Raw genomic sequence first — 22,739 nt, 5'->3', positions numbered from 1 at the left:
TGTTGTTTGCTGCACTATGTTGATTTTTTTTAGATGGTAGATGAAGAGCAGTAGAGCAAGTTTCTCTTCAACCTGCCTCAGTTTAAATTTTGTTTTTGCCATCCCAAACGCAAATCGTGCAATGACTGTCTTTTAAATTATCTCTGAAAAAATCTCTGAACCAATCACGAAAACAAATTTTGCTGTGCGACGTGAAGATATTTCCTTGCTTGTTTCTGATTGGCTCTTTAAGTCATATAAAAGCGGCAGAATGTTTGGTTTCATTCAGTTCATTCAGAGACGTTCCGGTTCAGTACAACAGGTCCTGTCAGTGTGAACATGAGAGGCAGGGAGACATAAGTGTGAATTAAACACTAATTCCAGAACCGGGGCTGTCACCTATACAACTTTAAAAGTTAAGCTGTCAGGGGGCAGTAAAGCATGCATGGATCGGGTGCCTTACCAGAAGGAAACGCACACGGAGGGCATAAAAACTGCAACTAATCGAATAATAATCTGCAGGTTAGCCGACTACTAAAATAGTCATTAATTGCAGCCATAGTATTTATGCCATGTACTTACTGTGTACTTAATGTCTACTTACTCTGTATTTACAGAATTAGATCTTTGTAGATCTGGGCATTTTCTTAGATTTATTGTATTGATTATATTCATACAGTTTTCCTTGACTGGAACACAGACATGGAGTTTCTGGAGGTTCTAACAGAGGGTCTGGAGCGCGTCCTGTTGGTCCGGGGTGGAGGAAGTGAGGTCATCACTATCTACTCCTGAGGACGGCTTGAGCGAAGAATCGGCTGCAGGGTGGCGGCCAACAGCATAAACAGGATAACAAAGGGAAGCGTGACTTTATGGGTGGGTCACGTAGAACTGAATGATTCATCATTGGCTGTATGTGAAAAAGCTCCGCCTGCTTTATCAAGCCCCTCCCACCGTCAGCTTATTCGTACATCAGCCTGTGTTTATCGCCACACACACTCATTTGCGAGTTTTCACAGTTTCACTAATGTTCAGTTTTTGGCGTTCCACAACGGTATGTGTGTGAAAGAGAGAGTGTGTGTGTGTGTGCGAGAGAAGGTTTTGTAAAGGTGAAAGCTGTGGGAACATGACAGATGAGCGCCGCGACCGATCAGTTGATCAATTAATTAATAGGGGAATCATACACACAAGCACACTCACACTCGTATTTATCACACAGTGGGACAGTGAGCGTGTTCCATGGACTGACTCAGGGTTTGTTCTGGTTGATGCTGGACCTCAAGTGTGTGTGTGAGGACCGTATGAATGAATGATGGCTCTGTGTCATTCTGATTCTAATGAATCCGGTTCTGTTGAAGGAAGGAAGCGGTTCCGTAGCAATACTGAAGCAGGCGCTGTTGCACATCCGTCCGCTCATCTAGAGACCAATACTTTCCGCATGCCATTCTAGATGTTAAACCTGTCCAGGCTGACAGCATGCTCGCATGTGTGGGGAACGTGTGGAAGAATGAGTGTTGGGGTTCTGTGGATGTTCTTTAAAGGAATACTCCAGCTTTAGGTTTTCCCAGGCTAATCTTGAGGTACGCACAAAAATATCAGAATCATATCAGTATAAATATTAGTATAATTATCAGTTTTTGATATCTGTGGAAGCCTGTGCTGGTATAACCCTCCCAGTGCTGGTTACATTGTGTGATGAGGTTCTAGATAGTAGTGGAACTGATATCGACTACATTGGTAAAACATTTAGGCTTTTTGACCTTTTTGACCTGTAAGCATCACATGGTTCCATATAGATCCATTGACTTTACCAAAGAACCACTGAAGAACCCTTTTTAGGAGTGAAAATTACTGTGAGTGGGTTTCTTTGACTTTTATACTTTTAAATAGCATTGACCTTTAGTTCTGTGTAGAGGCATAAAAGTTCAAAGAACCATTTGGATGCTTAAAGGACTCTCCACATTCTTTACACAGCGCCAAAATGAGTTTCATATTTGTAATCAATCTTTACAGTCAAATCTGTACATATAGAATCATTTAAAAATGCAAATGATCTGTTTAGAGTAAAAGAACCATATTAGCATCAAAAGAGATGTTTTGGTTCTGTGTCGAACCGCTGAAGAATAAGAGTATACAGTGCATTTATAGTACTTTAAAAAGGATCATTTGCCTTGTACAGTCTTAAAAACAAAGGGTTCTTTAGTAAAGGCTAAAGTTCTGTGTAGAACTGTGACAACTTACAGAACCATTTGGATGCTTACATTGTTCTTTGCCTGGTTAAAGGTATCCAAGATTGTTCACATTGGTCGACAAAAGCAAATCAAAGAGCTGAGAACCTCACACTAAAATCCTTCAAACCTTTAATGCATAGTGTACTGATAGTAGAACCAATAAAGAGAACAATTTAAGCATCAAAAGATGTCTCAAGGTTCCTTGTGGAACCAATGCCTTTATCAAAGGACTTTTTTAGGAGTTTTAAGAGTTATCTAGGACTGATTCTTTGACTCATGCAGTCTTACAAACAAGGGTTCTGTAATTTAAGGGTTCTTTATTAAAGGCTACTGTTCTGTGTAGAACCATGACAACTGGGTTCAACATGGATGCTTAAATGTTCTTTGCCTGGAGAGAGAGTCTATCACAGCTGGTTCTCAAACGCACAAAAAAGATGTTCATGAAGTCATTTTCAGAATGAAGAGCCTTGTTATCCACACTAAGAACCTCTAAAGATCTAAACATCAAAAGACATCTTATGGTTCTATGTAAAACTGTTGTCTTTACCAAAGAACCACTAAAGAATCTTTCAAGCGTGTAATTTTTAAGGTTTCTTTGAATCTTATAAACAAGGGTTTTTTAACATAAGGGTTCTTTAGTAAAGTCTGTAGTTCTATGAGGAACCCTGACAACTTTAAGAAGAGTTTAGAGGTTTTAAGGGTTCAAGGATTTTTAGATGGTTCTATAAAAACGGTTTTGTTTAGCAACAAAGTGAGTTCTACCCTTCTTATCAGCAAATACATACAAAAAAAAAGCCTTTTTTTAAAGGGGTTTCAGTCGGCAGTGTTTAAAAGCATTTTTATTTTATTTTGTTTTATTTAGAATATTTTAAATAGTTTTATTCCAGTTTTAGTGACAGAATGTTGTTCGGCCAATCAAAAGCAGTTCTGGGAACAGGCCTGGCTGCTGGTGGAGATCAGGCTGAGAACCACTGGAGTGTTCCTTTAAGAACCTGATTTCTGCAGTTCTCGCTTAGCTTTTTTTGTTTTTTTTATATTAAGTGACCACTATGAGCTGTCAGCCTCCGCACTGTAACTCCTGCGCTTCTACAATGATTGTATCTGTGGTCCTGCTGTTTTGCATTTGTGTTTGAGATGAGTGTGTGTGTGTGTGTGAGTGCGAGTGTGTGCTTTAGGAATCCACGTTGAGAGATGTTGATTTTTCATGAAATGCTTGTCATATGGATTTTTTTATTTGAAGAGGTCGCTGTTCTCGCCGTCTCTCACAGATCTTTGCTCGTGTATCGATGAAGAAGACCTGAGTTCTGTTTTTATTTTTTATTACGTTCATATTTTAAAAGAAAGGACTCTTAACATCTCAGAGCAAACGAAATAAACTGATTTTGGACAGAAATGAACTGTGTGATCAGTGTGGTTTCCTCACAGATTTCATTTGTACAGTATACAGTCCACTAAGGCCCCGCCCACAGGTCATCTTGCTCACAGTATAATACGTCGTCTTTAACAAAATCATGCATATAAAATCATAACGTTGAATCCAGATTCAATCTGTGAAAAATCATCATGCACAAATAAATCAGAAATGCACAAATAGCTTAGTCCAAATACTTCATTACTTTACTTATTGGTTATCTTTACTGGAGTACTTTTTTTTTTTTTTTACATTTTCACTCAATTATCTGAACTTTCTACTCCTTACATTTTAAAAACAGCCTCGTTACTCCTATTTCATTTTCAACTCGTTTTCATTTCGGCTTCTCATCATTCAATAAAACCCCTATCCAGATAAATCTCTTCATCCAGATAGAGTGAATCTGATTGTGATTGGATGTAGAGAAGTATAAACATATTAAACATATACCATTCCAACACCCTACTGGTTTATACTGTGATCCATTGCACCTGCACACGCAAGAGAGCTTATTGGAGCACACCATGATTTCGTGCAAAGAACTTAACGAACATGTTTCTTATAGCACATTAACCTGTTTAAATTTGTCTACCCATTCTAAATATGTTTAATGTTTAATATTTAATTTAAAGTCAAGTTAAGTAGTTTTATTGTCAATACTGCATATGTACAGGACATACAGAGGATGGAAATTGGGTTACTCTCCTTCCCAAAGTTACAGAAAAAAAAAATATATATATAAATAAAATAAGAATGAGAGACAATCATGGAACAATATAGCAAGTGCACTGTGATGCTACTCGGAAATACTGACTTCACATGTGTCGGAAGAGGCATGTGCTGGTCTTTACCCTCCTTGTTTTAGGGCATCGCTAGTGTAAAGGGATGGGTAATTGGCTGTGTAAACTGGGGAGAAATGGGGGGGGGGGGGGGAGGTACCAGTATAAAAAGAACCCATATAAACATTAGTGCAAATTTAGATGTATGAATTATCCATAAAGTTGAATCACTTGAAAAACTATCACTGGGGAATAGATTTATGATTGAATTAATACATTTTTGAGAACCCTAACAATGGCGGACAAAAGGGTGCACCCTACCTAGTGAGCTAGTGCACAGGGGAGCGTATTGGAGCGCGGACCTGACAATAGAGGGAGGCTGGCTTTTGTGTGTATGTGTGTGTGTGTGTGTGCGTGTTTCTCTACTTTGAGAATCGCTTTGATCGGAGTCGGTTCGGGTTCGGGTTCAGGGCGGGTATGGAGGTAAGGATAGCCGCTGGGCGCTGTGTAAATACATGGAGTGGCCTGGAGTCCGTTTCAGACGGATCACACTTTATTAAACACAGTTTTATTTATTGTTTTTATTGCGAGTTTGTGTAGAACACAGTTCGCCCGCACCACACTCTGTCTTAACTTCCTCCTTTGTAGCTACCATAGCATAGCTTAGCTAATTTAGCTGCTTAATTAGCCGGTTTTAAGTGGTAGTTAAACTCCACCCCAGGATTTTGTTCCAACTGCATGTCTGGCTCTGCTGCAACGGAAACAGCCGCGCGGTTGGAAGGAAATATCGGGTTGTATTTGTACTTTCCGGACCTGGATTCACAAGTAGGTTAGCATTGTTAGCAGCTAATGGCTAAAGAAAGGGATATTTTCTCATTTTTAGAGTCTGTTAATCATCTCAAATCTTCTCTCCAGCTTTAAACTAACAAATAGAGCTGGGAAACTCTAAAAACATCCTCGTTTATATGTTTTAAATAACTTTTATTTCCTTTAGTTAGCTAAGATGGCTAACCTAGTTAAGCTAGGCTAGCTAACTAATAATGCCTGGTTGACACCCCAGAATATTCCATGTTTAAGTTTATTTACTTGTTAATTAGTCAAAATCTCGTATTAAATCCCTCTTAAACCACTTTTATATTTATAAGTATGTATACTTTCTGCTGATAGTAAGCTCCTCAGACATCTGTGTTACTGTTATTAATGTGTTAAAACAATACTGTTAATATAATTTAATTTAACTAAGTTATAGAAATAACAGATAAGAACCAGTTTATCTGATTTAATGTGGTAAACCCACATCTGACCAATGTCTAATAGATCTAATAATTAGGGGACAAAACACTAAAATGATGTAATCTAACTGCTGAGATATTAAAATGTTAAAATGTTACTTTATGACATGGCCCTAATATAATTTTGTCACAATACCTGCCTAAATATATCAATACTGATACTGGAACGATACCATGAGGGAAATATATTTTATATATATATATATATATATATATATATATATATATATATATATATATATATATATATATATATATATCGAACATGGAAATAATAATAATAATAAAAAAAGAACATTTAAAGGAAGAACATACATTTATAGAATCTCTTTGACAGTTAACTTTGTATTTACAACCAGATCTGAGAACCAGTAAACTTAAACTGCCTCCTGAAGAAACTGACACAAGAAGTCTCCCACTCCTCTGACTTATATTAGAGGATATTGATGAATACATCATATTATTATATCATATTCATATGTCCTTCCCTGATTTTTCAGACCAGGTCTGTATGAAAGATGCTTCGTTGGTTAGTTATTGCTCTTTGGATCCACACAGGTTTAAAACATCTTTTGCAGACAGTTTTGTAGAAAAAAATATTAACACTTTTATTTACTATAAACATATTTTCATAAATTTATTAGAAATTAAAAAAACAAACATTTATGTATTTCATAAACAAAAAAGTAATTCACAAAGTAATAGTGCAACAAAAAATAAAAAAGTAACAATAAAAATCTACCACAAACCTCTGTGCAGCATATATAGTGCATGCATATAAACAGCAAACAAACAATTCAAACTAAAACCAACACAATTAGCAAAACAAACACAAAGGTTTTTTTTATCATGTTAAAAAAAGTAATCTTATTTATTATCAAATAAAAAGAATTTTAGATTGTGTTCATATCTGCTGCTATATAACTAATGTATAACCTATTTAAATTGAATTATTATATAAGAAATTTATTCAGATTCCCCACAACTACAGCACTGATGTCGTAATAATATTTCTGACATGATTTAAAGGCAGCACAAGTTGTTAAACTAACTATGAACCCCTGGTTTGTAATCAGTGAATGACAATCAGGCATTAATTACTAAATAACACTGTTGGCCATGCTCTCACCCCTTACCACTCGTAATGTTATGTTTGTCAGTACAGGCATCTGCTAGATGATTTATCAGAGCTGGGTATCCAGCATCTTCCTCTGAGTGCAGAAAAGAGGTGGAGTCTGACTCCACATGTATTGGAGGACGCATACGTTAATTTTCATGCTCCCAGTGATTTTTTTAAAAAGCTACTGAAACTTTTAAAAAATATCCAAAATACAGAAGACTCTGATGCTCTACAGTAAAAAAAAGACCTCAGGACTGGATCTGTTGCCTTTTGCTTTCACACAGAAGCGTGGTGTAGGTATGTAGGCTAATCCAGCATTACACCAGTAAAGGTGATCTGGTAAATGAGACTTTTTTTGAGCGGCCTGTTTTAATAACTAATGTCCTTATCCACTTGTTCTCACCACATTTTCCCTTTTAATAATCCACGATGGCCCTACTTTATTACTTTTATTAGTGAAGTTTATTGTATATGCTGGTACAGTGAGCTATTATATAAACTACGACATTACAGTGAAGTTTACTGTAATCAGACACATGGAGTTAGAATCAAACCATTAGTAATGTGAATTGAGATGTGATTCATTCAAATCTGGATCAGTGTCAACAAAATTCTGAATTCTGAACTAAATATTAAGGTGTGTAGAAGAGTGGAAGGAATTTTAGATTCTTCAAAATAGCACCTCTTGCTCACCTCAGCTTTGCACATCTTTATAATGTACACACCTAGAATTCAGGCTTTCAGTTAACAGCAGTGCTGAACTCGTCAAGAGTTATTTACTTGAATTTCTTGTCTCTTAATGTGTTTGAGAGCATCAGTTGTAAAGTTGTGAAGAGGTAGAGTTGGTATACAGTAAATAGCCCTATTTAAATAATGTTCTAATCCATATTCATTCAGATATATCAACTGTTTTAATGCTTTGAAAAGTCTCATAGTAGCTGAACATTAGCTGTTTTTATTTAGAATAGTAAGTACACAATCCTATAAAACCATCCGGTAGTCCTGCAGACTGCTTCTAAAAACATTAGTGAAAGAATGCTTCCCAAGCAGCTCCATCCAAACCTCACATCACCAAACACAGCAATGCAGGCCTTTACTTTTGGTGATATAGTGTAGAAGACTAGATTACTGAACTTCTCAGTAGGCAGCATTTATCATGTTTCAGACATATGCTCTACAGACCCCTGTCACTGGGAATGATCAGCAGATCTGTTCTCCATGCTCCTGGCCTGCAGGACTGAACCACTGTGTCATAAATGGAGGGGTGTGGTGGTGGTGATTATTATAACACTAGAGACTAATCCTGTCTGTTTTATTCTAATTATAAAAAAAGTTCTAAACACACTCTAGTGTGTGTAACACACTGTGAAGAAAGGCCAGCCACTGTTTTTACTTTTAGAAACACAAAAGCATAAACAGCACTGGTTTCATTTTCCCCCTCTTACTTCAAAATTATCCTGAATCCCCAAATCCAGATCCATTACTCAGGCCTCGATTGAGTCCTCTGTAATGCAGGGGCACTGTAACAGTAGGAGGTTCGAGTTGACTCACTGAGTCGATTCTAATGAATGAATCATTGCAGAGTTAAATGGCCGTGTTGAGTGATGCATTGATTTGTAATAGAAATAGTAACTAAACATTAGATTACAGGTACTTTTTAGTGTTAATCTAAAATAAATTATATATAATCAGGGTTCATACACTTTTTAACCAATAAATTTCCATTATTTTTTCATGACTTTTTCATGTCTTCATGGCAAATTTTCATGACCATGCGACTTTCTATTTTTATAATAAAATGTGCCTCACATCTTGAGCGCTCCATTGTGCTAAATTACTAATTTAACTCTGTGCTGTTGTGTTTGTTAGCTCAAAATAGATTTTCAAAATAGATTGTAGACCAAAGTTCCATGACTTTTTCAAAACTTTCTGGGTATTTTTATTTTTCCAAAACTTATCCAGGTTTGGAAATTGCTATTTTCAAATAGCATGAAAGGTTTTTCATGACCGTACGATCCCTGACAATTTAATATTTATGTGCCCAGAAATTTAAGTTATTGTAATTTGTATTTATTAAATTGGTGTGAATTTATTATTGTTCCCCAAAAATGTTACTCTAAACTTCCTATTTGGTATTAATGTAAGCCAACATAGCATTCACATAGATGTAGATATAGCATAAATATTGAGTCTAAAATTACTTTAAATTATTTAATTTTCATAATAACCCCTTATAATACATTTATATGAATTGTCAGTAACACTTTACAATAAGGGTACATTAATTCACAGTACTTACAACAGAAATGTCTCAACTATTTTTTTTAATTGACACTAGTAAAGACATCATTAACCAATACGTATCAGTTTATTATTTTGAATGTTTTACAACATTTTCCAGCAATAAAATTAAGTAATGTTTAGTAATATCTTAATTACTTTCAATTAGTAATTAGTGAAAACATTACCTCACCATTTAGCCAAGTTTATTGCTGTCTTAAGTGGTATTTGTGACTTATTGTAATGTGTTACCAAATTTTCTGTGATTAAAAAACATGGTTGCTTTTATTTTTTATGTTTCTGCTTTTGTTTCCTTTTGCAATGTTCAGTGTTGTGGAATGATTATATTTTTTATTGAAAAGGAAAAAATGTTTAACATTTTTTATACTGCCTTTAGGGTTTCTGGAAAATGTGTAATTTTTCCATACATATATTTTTTTTATATTTCAATCAGTTGATACACATATTCTGTATTCATTATTGTATACATTTTATTTTTTTTGCATGATTCCTTCCTCTATTTATATTTAAAGTGGTCAATTAGGTTAGGTGTGAACACCACTGGGTATTACTAGCTACATCTTTTTGTTGTAGAATTACGCTGTGCAGTGACAATAAAGGAATAGGTCGTAACAGCAAGGTGGCTTAGTGGTTACAAGGTATGCGTTCCAGTGCTGGGGCCCTGCCTTCAAGTCCACATCTGGGTGGAGTTTCTATGTTTAACTCGTCTCCGTGTGGGTTTACTCCCACAGTCCAAAAATATGGAGTGTATGTGTATGTATATGGGTGAAAGTATGTATGTGTGTATGGCCAGATATGGATTGGCACTCTATGCTGGGTCATCAGGTGGACGGTGGTTTCTGGTTGAGAGTATGCTATGCATGATTGGCTGCTGCCTTTCACTGGTCTGTGTTGATGAGTGTGTAGAATATAATTGTAAGCAACCTTGGGTTCCTAGAAAGACAAACAAGACCTATATAAGTGTAATTGTAAGTAGCTTACAGTGAATTTGATTGTGGGAAGTATATACATATATCATTCCAACACCATATTAGTTTATATGATCCGTCGCACCTGCACACGTCACGCCCATGCTCTAGCAAGAACATAGCAGATGTATGTAGACTAGTGTGAAGATGATTCGTGCAGAGACTCAAGAGAGCTCCAGACAAACTCCAGTCCAATTAAGCTTCTTTAATATATTTACATTCTACTAAAATACATTCATTTTCAGTGAACATATATGCAGCTGAAACAGGGTCATTGCATATTAAATTTAATAACATTAACATTTTAATAAAACATTATAGTCCTTATGGCTTTTAGAAAACTGTGTTTTGGGAAGGGAGTAGTGCACTATAGGACTTTTTGCAGCTTTCCCCTTACATTACTTTTACGTTTATAATACAAGTAAATTTAAAAACTTACTTTAAAAATGAAAAGCTTGAGTTGATACTTCAGCTTCTACAGAAGTATTTTATTAAACCATGGTATCTATACTTCTACCTACAGAGTAATAAATGGAGACACTTTTTACACCTTTGTTAGTGAATCGATTCGACTGATTCATTCAAGTAGATTGAAAGAATCGGAGAATCGGCTCAAATAAATGAATCATTCAGAAGTCAGTCATCGTCAGTACAGAGCAGTGAAAGGAACAGACACGTTCCTGATGTGACGGACAGCCAGTGCTCTTTATTTATTTGATATATAACATTTGTGTATTATGAGGTGTAGTCCGCTGGGTGTTAAGTGTAGAAATAAACGCGGGATTTGGTAGAAAGCGGGAGTGTTGGCCGTGTGTAGCCCCGGGAATCGGTCATTCATAGCGGGGAGCTAAGCGACACACCGCCGAGGCTCTGCACGTTAGCAGCGGGCTAGTGGAGTTAGCCAGCCGGCCGGCCGGGTCTAGGCTCCTCTTCCGCGGATATATAGATATAAAGGCCCGGATTGTGTTTAAAATCTTACAGAGTTCCGCTACATTTCCTCTTACAGCGCTTCCCAACACACGGGTAGGCAGCTCTCCAGCCCTGCTGTAGCCTGGCAGCGCCGGGCTGGCATGCTAGCCCGGGCTGCGGGCTGAGGAAGCCCAGGGTGGGAGAGCTATTTTTGGGGCAGGAGTATCCGAATACAGCGGGGGTGAATAATCGAGCTCCTGCTAGAATAATCGACTCGACTCTGTTCATTAAACTCAGTGATATTCGGGTTCTCACTCAACATGGATCTGAATTTTTACTCGGACTTGACAGACGGAGCCGGTCAGCCCGGAGACCCAGAGTTTCTGGACCCGCAGGCCTTTAACGGATTCGATTCGGTTCAGAAGGTGAACAATTCGGTTTCTAAGCTCTCAAATGACCAGCAATGATCGAATACTTGTACAAATGTTTTTATTTCCATAACCTTCATTTTGAGAGCTCCTGTGTTTGTTTATTTGTCTGGATCAACAACCACGACCACACTATTTTATTTTGGTACTATTTATTAATTGTGTTGAAGTTCTAGTCGACTACACTGTCTAATATTTTTAGAGCTACATTGTTTGTGCAGTAAAGCTGCAAATAATTAGTTTTGTAAACTAATTCAACGATTATTGAGCTGTATTAATTGTGTGATGGGTTGTAGGGATACAAGTAAGTGGAGTAATCTGTCGATTATTCTTGTAGTAGGGCTTTGGCTAATGTTTCATTAATTCTCTTTTAGAGCTATATTGATTGTGTAGTTGCGCTGCAACTCTTGATTATGTTGTTAGTCGATTCATTTGTTATTAATTATTATTTTTAGGGCTATGTTGATTGTGTAGTAAGGCTGACACTAATTATTTTGTTATTCAAATAATATGTAGATTATTCTTTTTAGAGCTATCTTGACTGTGATGTATGGCTGCAACTAATGTTTTTTTAGTCAACTAATTTGTTAATTATTATTTTTTTTTACTATTAAATTTAAGTAAAACCTGAGAATCGGCCCAAATTGGTTCTGGAATCAGTCATTCTGTTTTAAGAGCTATAATGTTTGTGTAGTGTATTGATTGTGTGGTGGGTATTTGGTTCTGGAATCAGTCATTCTTTCTGTTTTTGGAGCTATAATGTTTGTTTAGTGTATTGATTTTGTGGTGGGTAATAGGGCTACAAGTACTGATCATTTTGTTAGTCAAAATATTCTTTTAGAATGGCTGCAAGTAATGATTATATTGTTAGTCGATAATCTGTCAATTATTTTTTAGAGCTATATTGATTGTGTATTAGGGCTGCAATTAATGATTATTTTGTTAGTCGATTAATCTGTCGATTTTATTTTGTTTATTGGTTTGTTTTTAAAGCAATATTGAATGTTTAGTAGGGCTGCAACTGACATTTATCTTGTAAGTCTATTTTTCTCAAGACAAACTAGTAATCATTTTGGTAGCTCACCAAATATATGATGAATGTAGGCGGTATTACACTTTTTACTAAATTATTTCTTTAATGTTTCTAACTTTGTGTTGTGTGCTCAGTTCCCAGGAGGAAATGACAACTACTTGGCCATCAGTGGAGAGGGCCATCCTTTCCTATCCTCCTCCGAGGTTGCTCTCCCATCATCCTACTCCCTTCAGATCCAGGTGCTTCTATGTCTTCTTGTTTGTTTTTGTTCTTTTTTAGTTTTATGTGAAGAAAGGCAGAGGTTTAAAGGGGAATCTCGCTGATTTTTGTAGTACCAATATATGAGTTGTTGAAATGTGAGCAGGCTTATTCAGAGCAGGAAGTTATTATAAAATTGTAGATCATTACAGGATACAGTCAGGGTGATGGAACAAAGTGTTTGCCCTGACTTCTATGCAAATATAACCAATTTATGTGCTATCCAAAGCCATCAGTAATCCTACACGTGTCTTGAGTTTTGGGGATGGGTATGTTGTTGATGGGAAAACCAGAACAAACCCACTTTTTTTGTAAGCATTCTTACAGTTAATTAAACAAAACTTAGATGAAGAACAGTGACCACTGTGTGCACGATGGGGCTTGTTTTGCATTAGATATATTAAAGGTGCTTTATACAATTTCAGTTCAATACACTAATACACTGACTAACTTTTTGTTCTGTTTGCTTGATAAAGCTCTGGCCCTTGTGCTCTGGCCCTTGTGCTCTGGCCCTTGTGCTCTGGCCCTTGTGCTCTGGCCCTTGTGCTCTGGCCCTTGTGCTCTGGCCCTTGTGCTCTGGCCCTTGTGCTCTGGCCCAGCAGCAGTAGTAATAGCAATAGTTTGCTAATGCTAACTTGGATAAAGCTAGTTACATGCCATGATATTGCACTCTAATGTTATACCTTGGTATTTAGTTGTACAACATTTATGAAGTGTGTTATGGTTGTGGAAAAAAAAATTCACTATCACAGTGTGATTTGGATTTAAGCATAATTCAAAATTATGAGTAATTAAAATGCCAGACTAGCTTGTTGGACAAGGCAACTGTAGATCCCTACATTGATAACTTAGCTTATACATACTTACAGTTCTCTCGTCAATAAATGGATATTTGCTGAACAAAATTGTCTTGCTTGTTTTTTTACTCTGTTTTATATGCTGTGTTTGTTTGGTCGGCTAACACAGTGTTGCCACCTTGAGTTTAAGCTCATCCTGAATCATCTTTTTTTCTGCAGACCTTCCACACCCCCAGCCTGGGCGATGAGGAGTTTGAAATCCCGCCCATTTCGCTGGACCCTGACCCCGCCCTCAGCGTGTCCGATGTCGTGTCGCACTTTGGAGAGCTGGGTGATGGCGGCCCGTCCTCTAGCGTTCCTGGTAACGCTGTCGTCGAGGGCGATGACCCCTCTTTTGCTTCAACTTTTGTAAACCCACCATCCACAGCCTTGGAGCAGCTTACCCTGATGAGCCAGCAGGGCGGGGGTCCCATGCTGGGGTCTACACTGGGAATGGTGAGAGGCTTCCTAGTGAAACAAAATCGTGTTTATTTTACATGAGCTTATGTCACTTTTACTTTCTAGTGTTCTTCTGTTTCCATTATTTAAACCTATGTAAACTAATTTATACACACACCTTATAGCTCCAATTTACCTGCTGCCAGCTTTCTCTAGATACACACAATTGTTCTTTACTTAACTACCTGACCACTAGACTTATTCATTTTGTTTATGACCTGTTATTCAGTATGTATTATGAGTTGTCAGTGTCTGACATCATCTTAATGATTCCGTAACTAGAGTATGTGGTTTTTACAGTTAATAATTCAGTATACAGTAAATTATGAAGTATCTACAGTACAGTATTTTGCATACATGCCTTTTACAGGATTTTAAATGGCCTCATATATAGTAATCAACAACAGGTTTACACCACTTTGGTACATGTACATCAAATTCCTTTTACCCGAATAAAAATAGTGTTTATCCTGTTTCAGGATCTTGGACATCCTATTGGCTCTCAGTTCAGCAGCTCTTCTCCCATGACCATCGATGTTCCCCTAACGGACATGAACCACGGCCTACTAGGACACAACCAGCTGACAACCATTGACCAGTCAGAGCTTAGCGCACAGCTTGGTCTTAGTCTAGGGGGTGGGACTATTCTTGCACGCTCACAGTCACCTGATCAACTTTCAGCCAATGGCTCGCCCTCCGACTCGCTTCAGGACGATGATATGGACGACTTTAGAAGAGTGAGTTACTGTGTTTTATAAAGGATGTACTGTGGTGAATATTGTCTATGTATGAATATTGTTTACAATATGCTTACACCTTAGTACGTTTTCATCCAAACTTCATGTTCAAACTATCTTTTATAATAGTTTATGAAATAGTATCCAGAATTTGAAGCGCACTTGTTTGTGCAGTGTGTGGTTTGGGATGTAACAGGATAAAACGTGGGCAATACTGCTTCGCTATCAGCAAGCGGTTGGTGTTTTTTCATACTATTTTGTACAGTACCAGATCAACTCTGGTCCTTATATCAGGCAATTTGATAGCCAAAACAATATGTCAATGAGCTTCTGAATTATTGGTTCAAGCCTCTCTGAACACACACACTTCTGTGTGCTATATCAGCAGGACAATGCTTGTCCTCATGCTGCTGCCATGTCAAGAGCTTGCGTTAAAGACACAAAAGTAATTCATTGGTCAGCTGTATCGCCAGACTTCTCCTTATTTAAATATGTGGGATGCTATTGGACAAGCTATCAACACTTAAAATGGTTTGGAGTAGCCCTATCGGTGCCCCCACAATCCCCTACCGCAAAAATTGCAGGAACTTAGATTAGTCCATTAGGAACCTCTGTTTGTTATGAAACAGATACCTTTGTATGCTATTGTGAATTATTGTCATGGTGTATCTTAAGTGAAAAAGGTACTAATCTAGTCTTTCCTCTCCATCCTCTCACCTTTTCTTCCCCTCCTGATGGACCCCTTTCTGGCCGAGAAGAGCGTACTGGTGGACTCGCCTGTCTCTCTCTCCGTCTCGCCCGGCGTCATCTCTCTGTCCCCTTCCCTCTCTGAGCAGCCTGCCACCTCAGTCACTGTGGAGCCACCCACACTGGCACGACGGGGTATGGCTGGTGGAGGGGGAGGCGCCAAAAAGGGCAAAAAGAAAAAGGACCCCAACGAACCCCAGAAGCCGGTGTCCGCCTACGCCTTGTTTTTCCGAGACACACAGGCAGCCATCAAGGGCCAGAACCCCAACGCCACGTTCGGTGAAGTGTCGAAGATCGTAGCCTCCATGTGGGACAGTCTGGGGGAGGAGCAGAAACAGGTACTGCAGTATTGGAGTACACACACATGTCTAGACATTGATAGACATTACTTAACTGTCATTGATCTACTTATAGAAGCACTGTGTTTCCTGTTTTACCTCATGCTTTTGATATGTCAATTTCATGTTTTCCTGCATTAGGTTTACAAGAGGAAGACTGAAGCTGCTAAGAAGGAGTACCTTAAAGCCCTGGCAGCTTACAGAGCCAATCAGCTTTCTCAGGTAACGAGCAATCAGCCACTAATGTATATTTATCCCACCCAAACTCGCCACACCCATCGATTCATCCATCCCCACTTATTGCTCTATTCATCCCTTTCTCAATCATTCTATTTATCCCACCCATCATTCTGTCTTCCCACTTCTTAGTCGTCCCACCCTTTTATTCGTCCCAACCCTTTGTTCCCACCCACCCTCCCTTTTATTCGTCCCACCCCTTAATTCACCTCACTCCTACCTTTCCACCCACCCATCCTTTTATTTGCCGGCACACATACCTAACTACCCACCCAAACACCCACCAACCCTTTTATTCAGCCCACGCCTACCTACCTACCCATATACCCACCCTTTTATTCCTCCCACCCATGCCTACCTATTGACCCAACCACACACCCTTCTATTTCTCCCACCCCACACATCATTCTTTTTTAAAAATTATGACGGATATGATGTCTCATTACTGCTTTTTACAGCCTACCATTGAGGTGCTGGACACGCCCCCTTCTCCCCCAGCCATGCCTGCCCCTGCGCCCACACCTGAGCTTCCTCCACCTGTACAGACTCCAGCTCGCTCCACGCGGATCCCGGTGCATGCCCCCGACAACAACACCATCACCAACATCTGCACGTCCAACATCATCATCGACCTGCCACAGGTCACCACGCGCTCTCGCACGGGAGCCTACAAACCACCTGCCATCTCTGCAGCCTTGACCCCCACTCCGACTCCGCCCACCGTCCCCAAGATAATCATCCAGAAGCAGCCCATGCAGACCGCTACCATAGTAACTTCTTCAGCCCGCCAGCCCCCTCCCCTCCTGCAGATGCAGAACACACCTCCTCCCCCACGTCTTCAGCAGATGGTGCACTCCCCAGCCCCTCCCCCCCTCCAAGCTAAACCTCGTGGTGGAGGCGGAGCTGCACCACTTATCACCATCTCAACAGCGCCGCCACCGCCACTTCAGATCAAGATAGTTCCTGCCCCCGTGCAGACGGATGTGGCCACACCCATCATTGTGGCGACAGCAGAGGCACCGGCAGTACCTGCCACCTCTACGGTGGCAGTGGAGGTGGCACAGCCCAATGCCATTGTGACTGCAGAAGGAGAGGAAGCGGTAAGGTTGCACCTCTTGCTTTGATGACAGCTTTGCACCTCTTGGCATTTTCTTGGCAACATTCAGTTAACAGCTGTCCCTTATCAACAGTTAATTACTTGAATTTCTAGCCTCTTAATGTGTTTGAGAGCATCAGTTGTAAAAGTTGTCAAGAGGTAGAGTTGGTATACAGTGAATATCCCTATTTGAATAATGTTCTAATCCATATTATGGTGAGAACTTCTCAACTAGATAAAGAAAAATATACTTTAAGTAATGAAGATCAGTCAATCGGAAACATTACAAGAACTTTGAAAGCATCTTTTAAGTTCAGTTGCAAAGACCAGCAAAAACCTTATGATGAAACTGGCACTTTCCATAGCTACCACTTATGAGGACCAGAGATACTGTAGCATTCCTAGAGACAGTTTAGGATCTGCCTTGCAACACCAAAGCAACCACCTTGGATTTACTCAGCCTTTACTATCATTTCCTTCTTACACCTGTTAACGTCTTTATCACTGGATGATGTTCTACTTGTTTCACTTATTATCTCTCTCTCTCCCTCTCTCAGATGGAGGTGGAGCTGAATGGCTCTCCGGCAGATGAGGTGGCTCCTCCCACAGGTCCTACAGTTTGTGTGCGGGCAGGCTGCAATAACCCGCCAATCGAGAGTAAAGACTGGGATAGGGAATACTGCAGCAACGAATGTGTGGCCACGCACTGCAAGTACGAGAACACAACCACCCTCCCCTATTACCCATCACCAATACCATACATTCAAAGTGCTCTTCTTCATTAGGGATATGCTTTAATATGCATTCAGCCTGGTTTAAGTGATATGTAACCATTATTAGCAGACTTGTCTTTTTAAGAAAGTAAGCATTATTAATGATAAACACATGGTCAGCAATGAATGAATGAATGAATGAATAAATAAATAGGCGTTAAATAGAATTAATACATCTTGGCAATAAACTTTTCGATATTTAACTGACCAGGGATTCATTTGTTTATCTTTTTCCACAGGGACGTGTTCATGGCCTGGTGCGTCATCAGAGGACAGAACTCTACCACTGTTACCTAGAACCTGCTGCACCAACATTACAGATAGGCAGGGCTGGAGTTGGTGAGAGAGAGTGTGTATGGATTGCATGTATATAGACTATATAAGTGGTTCAGTCCTCACCGCTTTCATCAGTGCTCATTAAATCAAATGGACGGGATTTGGTGCAACACCTTCAAAGGTTTGATCTTGTCTAAATTAAGAGCCTATCAGTACATCATGAAATCAAATCATCATGAACTCTACAGGTACATGAAGTTCCAAAACCTGCCAACCAGCATTTGGTTTTGTTGCTCTATTTTTTAAATCCCTGCAGATGTGCACCAGAAGCTGTGTGTAAAGGCAGCTGAAGAGGAGCCACGGTCCTTAAATCTTCATATGTTTATGAATATCTGGAATAAACGAAAATGACACCTTTAACATTTTGGAAAATGGGTAAAGGGGATTTAAGGGTACAAAATAAAAACTGTAATGTAATGTAACATAAGTACATATTCAAAAATGTGAAATTTATCAATGGCTAGTAATTTCTCAGTTTTCTCCCTAATCATGTGCAAATTTTTTTTAGCATCTAGAGTTTGGGATGGCTTAAAAACAGATGATGATAAAGCAAAAGTTTGGCAAAAAAATTTAAATGACTACGATTGACCTCTGGCCGCAGATACAGTGAGTAAGCCAAGACATAGTTGGTGTGTGACGTGTGCTTCTTTAGTCCAATCCAGGCTTATTATAATGGGTTGCTCCTCTGATCCTTTGTTTTTAGATCTCCTTCTGGTGCCCTCTATATGCTATTGACGGGCGTTATTCCCAGCCTGCAGCGGTGAGGGGTGTTCTCTGAAGATAACGGGATAAGTCTGCATTGTGGCACTGTTTTATAGTGGAACATGAGATATTTATAATTTTTTTCCAGAGATAAAACTATAGTGGAAATACTCTGACCTGCAGAATGACTATAATAGGGTCATCTTTTAAAAAATCATGGGGCAGCTACTACTGTAGTCACATTGCTTTTGTCACGTCTCGTGGAAGCTAAAGAAGAACCCTGCACTAACCTGTGGGATATGTGGGCGGAGCCTCTTGCATTAAATATGGGAGTGATACATCCAGGTGTTTAGAACAGAACCATAAACTGGTACTACTTTAATTTTCAGCACAGTGTGGGATATCACTCCGCCCACAACATTCCAAGTCTACCCATAAATAGATACTTTAAATTGGTCAAGTAACGTTTAATTTCTGGAAATTTGTGATCTGAGTTTATAGAGCTGAAGAATGTCTGAATACAGGGTTTATAAGCAGTGTTGGCCTAGCATCTTCTGTTGTAATTAAAGGGGGGGGGGGGGGAACATGTCAGATACCAACCATGTCTCAGCTGATAGACTAAATCTGGTCTTTGGGTTAACTTTTCATTTAAGAAGAATGAGCTGTACAGTTTGCTGATATGTGTTTAGGAAACTTCTGTTTCTCCTTAAAAAGTGAACAAGTTCAGTATACACTGGAAGGCTGAGGTTAGAGAAGGGAAGGGTGGATTTTCTTTTCCTTTTTTTTTCATGAAAATTCATTTCAGGTGATTTTTGTCTGTTTGTTTTTTTTTTTTTTTTTGTAAAATGTGTTGTAAAGATCCTGTTTACACCTGCTTACTGAATGTGTCCAGCACCTAAATTGTACCCTGATAAGATTTTAGCCACATGCATTTACAATTGGCATTTGTACTAGTTCAAATGCCTCTCTGACCACCTCCTGATGTGATTTGAGTGATCGGATTTGTATCTAGTTTGAATGCGTATCGGACCATCTTCTGAAGTGATTTGATTGATTGACCATATTAGTACTGTTTAAATGGTCTCAGATCACCTTCTGAAATAGTTTGAGTGATCAGATTTTGTCTCAGATCACCTGGTGGTTTGAGATCGTATTTGTATGTGTTTATAATTGGTATTGGGTGAGTTTACACTTATATTTATATGTGGATTATTCTTATCCAGATATAATCCTGATTCTCTAAAACACGCATTAGGTGCCCAGGTGTAAACAGAGTCAGAGTTTACTCTTAAGTCAATGGAGGAAAAAATAAAAGCTAGAACGTGTTAAAGGTCAGTGATTGAGAGTTGGGAATGAAACCACTTTTTAAGATTGTTGTTGTGCACAATGGAAACGCAACGTCAGCGAATACTCTCCTTCACTCCTAGATTTGTTTATCTGTTATGTTAATATTATGTACAGCTTAAATATTTTCTTTACCATGTTAAAGACATGTACACATCTCTGAGCTTTGTTTCTTATAAAGAACTGCTGTTTAAATACAAGGAAACATTTCAGTCACATACTGCAACCCAATTGTGTACTACACACTAATACTACACACATAGCTCCTCCCAATCCATTTCACATTGCATTGTGGGATACTATTGTCCAGTGTGTGAACACTTGAAAACCAACCAGCTGTGTGAATGTAAGTATTGTGAATATTTATTTAGGTATACTCAGTGTAGTATATGCTACATGCTACATAGTCAAAAACTAGTTAGTATTAGTGATTACTACACAATTGGTACACAGCCAAAGTTTTAATATAAGCTGTACTGCTGCATGAACAAGAGCAGTGTTTTACAACAGGCTGGAGATTATAAACAGTATTGTTTGACACCAGAATCGCACAGCTTCTGCATCATTTGTTCTGTTACAAAGCCTCTTTTTAGTGGGGTACAACAATCAAATGAACATTTTTGTGTTTAATAAACATCAAGGACAAGTGACCTGTGTGTTTTCTGTGTTATCAGTAGTTATCAGTATTTTGCATGAATAAAATATTACTTGCACATAATATTGCGTTTACATCTTTAGTATAGTGTAATAACTTAAGTGTTTGGAAAGTGGGCCAGTGGTTTTAAACCTGTTATGAGAAGTTATCTGGTATATTAGGATAAAGGATTAAAAAGGAAGTTGATTACAGTTTTATAGTGGGTTCAGTGTTCTGTGGTTAGGGACTGTAACACTCATTTTGACTTTCAGAGGTCATGTAAAGTCATAATTCTCGTTTTAATACAAAAATTACAATTTCAGATAGAAAATGTCCCAGAGATTACAAGAAATTCTCTGAGTAAATATTGATCAAGTTATTGTTACACCTTGTATGGAATTGAGTTAAAGCCCCTGTTCCACACCTTTTACTTTAGTTTGGATCAAAACTGGAAAGTCTGAAAATCCAGAGCAAACAAGGCAGGTGTGAAAGCACCCTAGAAGTTTTCAAAATGTAAATAACTTACTGCAGATAAAAAGAAAAGGGTTTTGTGTCTCCTACACCTGTAGCCCATGAAGGAAGGATAAATCTTATTTTGTTGTGTGTAAAATCTTGCGTATGAAAAGGCTCAGACCACCTAAACATTCTGGGCTTAACTGGAGTTATATTTTGAATCATGGATTGCAAAGAAAACTGGTGCATATTCTTTTGGAAAAGGAGAAAGAGTATTAGTCCATAAATTATCAATGAATTTTTGTTTATATTTTCCCTTTATTTTAACTCGGGTATACATTAAGGGAAACCCTCTTTTTCAATGCAGCTGATCATTTACAACCTAAAGGGACTAAATAAATAAAGTATTTGATCAGTTTGAGCTAAAATAAAAAAATATATATATTGTTTAGAGTTGGCTTAATAAAAGAATATTATTTTTAAAACAGTCTAAGTGAAATAGGCTTTTATCTTATGTATTTGTTTTGTCATATGAAGTAGCTATATATATTATATTTATTTTATACTAAAATAAGGACTTCCTGACTTGCTGTAAGTCCCTGTTTACGTCAGAGGTTTGGCGGGAATCTGGAGAAAGGCGGGAAACTAGCCATTGGCCAAATCTGGAAAGGGGCGGGGGTTAGATGGCGCGCTGTTTTTGAGGGCTGCAGAGCGCAGCTCTGGTCTGTAGGGGGCGCTGTTTCTAATCTAAACAAAGCACACAAGCCCTAATGCAAAATTATTGTTTTGTTTATTAATTTTCTGCATTATATTTATTTATGTATTTATAGTGTTTACCTTATTGTTGCAGATGCGATCAGTTTAAAACACAGTTTACACTAAACACAATAACAATAGCTAGTACACCCTAAACAAGGGGGATTTGAGCCACTAAGAATTATATGGATTATATTATATATTATGTTATATGAATTGTTTGAATTTGTTAAAATTGAATTGAATGGTTATAGAAGAGCTGGTCATAGAGGTTAGGGAAAGAAAAGAGAATGAAAAAGAGAATGAGAAGGACAAGAAGAAAAAAGGAGAGATTTTCCTGAGAGGAGAACTCCCACTTAGGAGTGTCTTCTGGGTTTGTTACACCACCAGTGGGCACTCCAGAGTGAGTCCAAAATGAATGCGTTTATATGGAACAACTGCGCAAAATCAGAGTTTATATAGGTTTAATAACTTTCATACTGAAAAATGTATTCATTTCCTTAACACTAAACAATATCACACGTTTTAGAAACTACATTATTTTACAGCATTAAAACTCCAGTTATAAACCTTTTATGACAATGA

At 38.3% G+C, this 22,739-nt stretch overlaps 2 protein-coding genes across 4 annotated transcripts in view; both read left to right on the top strand.

The window, feature by feature from the left end:
* The window catches only part of LOC103029714 (solute carrier family 12 member 6), a 28,096-nt gene extending 24,496 nt beyond the window's left edge, over positions 1 to 3,600 (top strand). The window contains exon 25 of the mRNA XM_022682040.2: positions 680 to 3,600. Coding sequence (XP_022537761.2) covers positions 680 to 771 — 92 coding nt within the window. The 3' untranslated portion in view covers positions 772 to 3,600. The remainder of the gene's footprint in view (positions 1 to 679) is intronic.
* A 1,184-nt stretch (positions 3,601 to 4,784) lies between these two features.
* Positions 4,785 to 19,480, top strand: tox4b (TOX high mobility group box family member 4 b). Of its 3 annotated transcripts, XR_007429577.1 has the most exons (10): positions 10,704 to 11,412; positions 12,583 to 12,687; positions 13,723 to 13,998; positions 14,481 to 14,738; positions 15,497 to 15,823; positions 15,965 to 16,045; positions 16,519 to 17,160; positions 17,714 to 17,868; positions 18,169 to 18,871; positions 18,969 to 19,480. XR_007429577.1 is itself a non-coding variant. In XM_007230261.4 (9 exons), exons 1-9 carry the CDS (start codon positions 4,875 to 4,877, stop codon positions 18,224 to 18,226), a joined length of 1,908 nt encoding a protein of 635 aa, XP_007230323.3. In that variant the 5' UTR covers positions 4,785 to 4,874; the 3' UTR covers positions 18,227 to 19,480. The 3 variants fall into 3 exon arrangements, 2 of the variants coding, with proteins under 2 accessions (XP_007230323.3, XP_007230320.3); XM_007230261.4 differs by lacking the exon at positions 10,704 to 11,412 and adding an exon at positions 4,785 to 4,880 and having other exon boundaries at positions 18,169 to 19,480; XM_007230258.4 differs by having other exon boundaries at positions 18,169 to 19,480.
* Positions 19,481 to 22,739: the final 3,259 nt, after the last annotated feature.

This window comes from Astyanax mexicanus, chromosome 25, assembly GCF_023375975.1.
Source record: "Astyanax mexicanus isolate ESR-SI-001 chromosome 25, AstMex3_surface, whole genome shotgun sequence".
Taxonomy (NCBI): domain Eukaryota; kingdom Metazoa; phylum Chordata; class Actinopteri; order Characiformes; family Acestrorhamphidae; genus Astyanax; species Astyanax mexicanus.
The sequence above is the reverse complement of the archived record's forward strand: the minus strand, read 5'-3'. Positions and strand labels throughout refer to the sequence as shown.

Excerpts from the sequence above, each read along its gene's own strand:
- tox4b (XM_007230258.4), top strand. The coding sequence starts at position 11,308 with ATGGATCTGAATTTTTACTCGGACTTGACAGACGGAGCCGGTCAGCCC. Across the intron at positions 12,688-13,722 it reads CCTACTCCCTTCAGATCCAG|ACCTTCCACACCCCCAGCCT; the intron begins GTGCTTCTATGT and ends TTTTTTCTGCAG. Across the intron at positions 15,824-15,964 it reads TGGGGGAGGAGCAGAAACAG|GTTTACAAGAGGAAGACTGA; the intron begins GTACTGCAGTAT and ends TTCCTGCATTAG.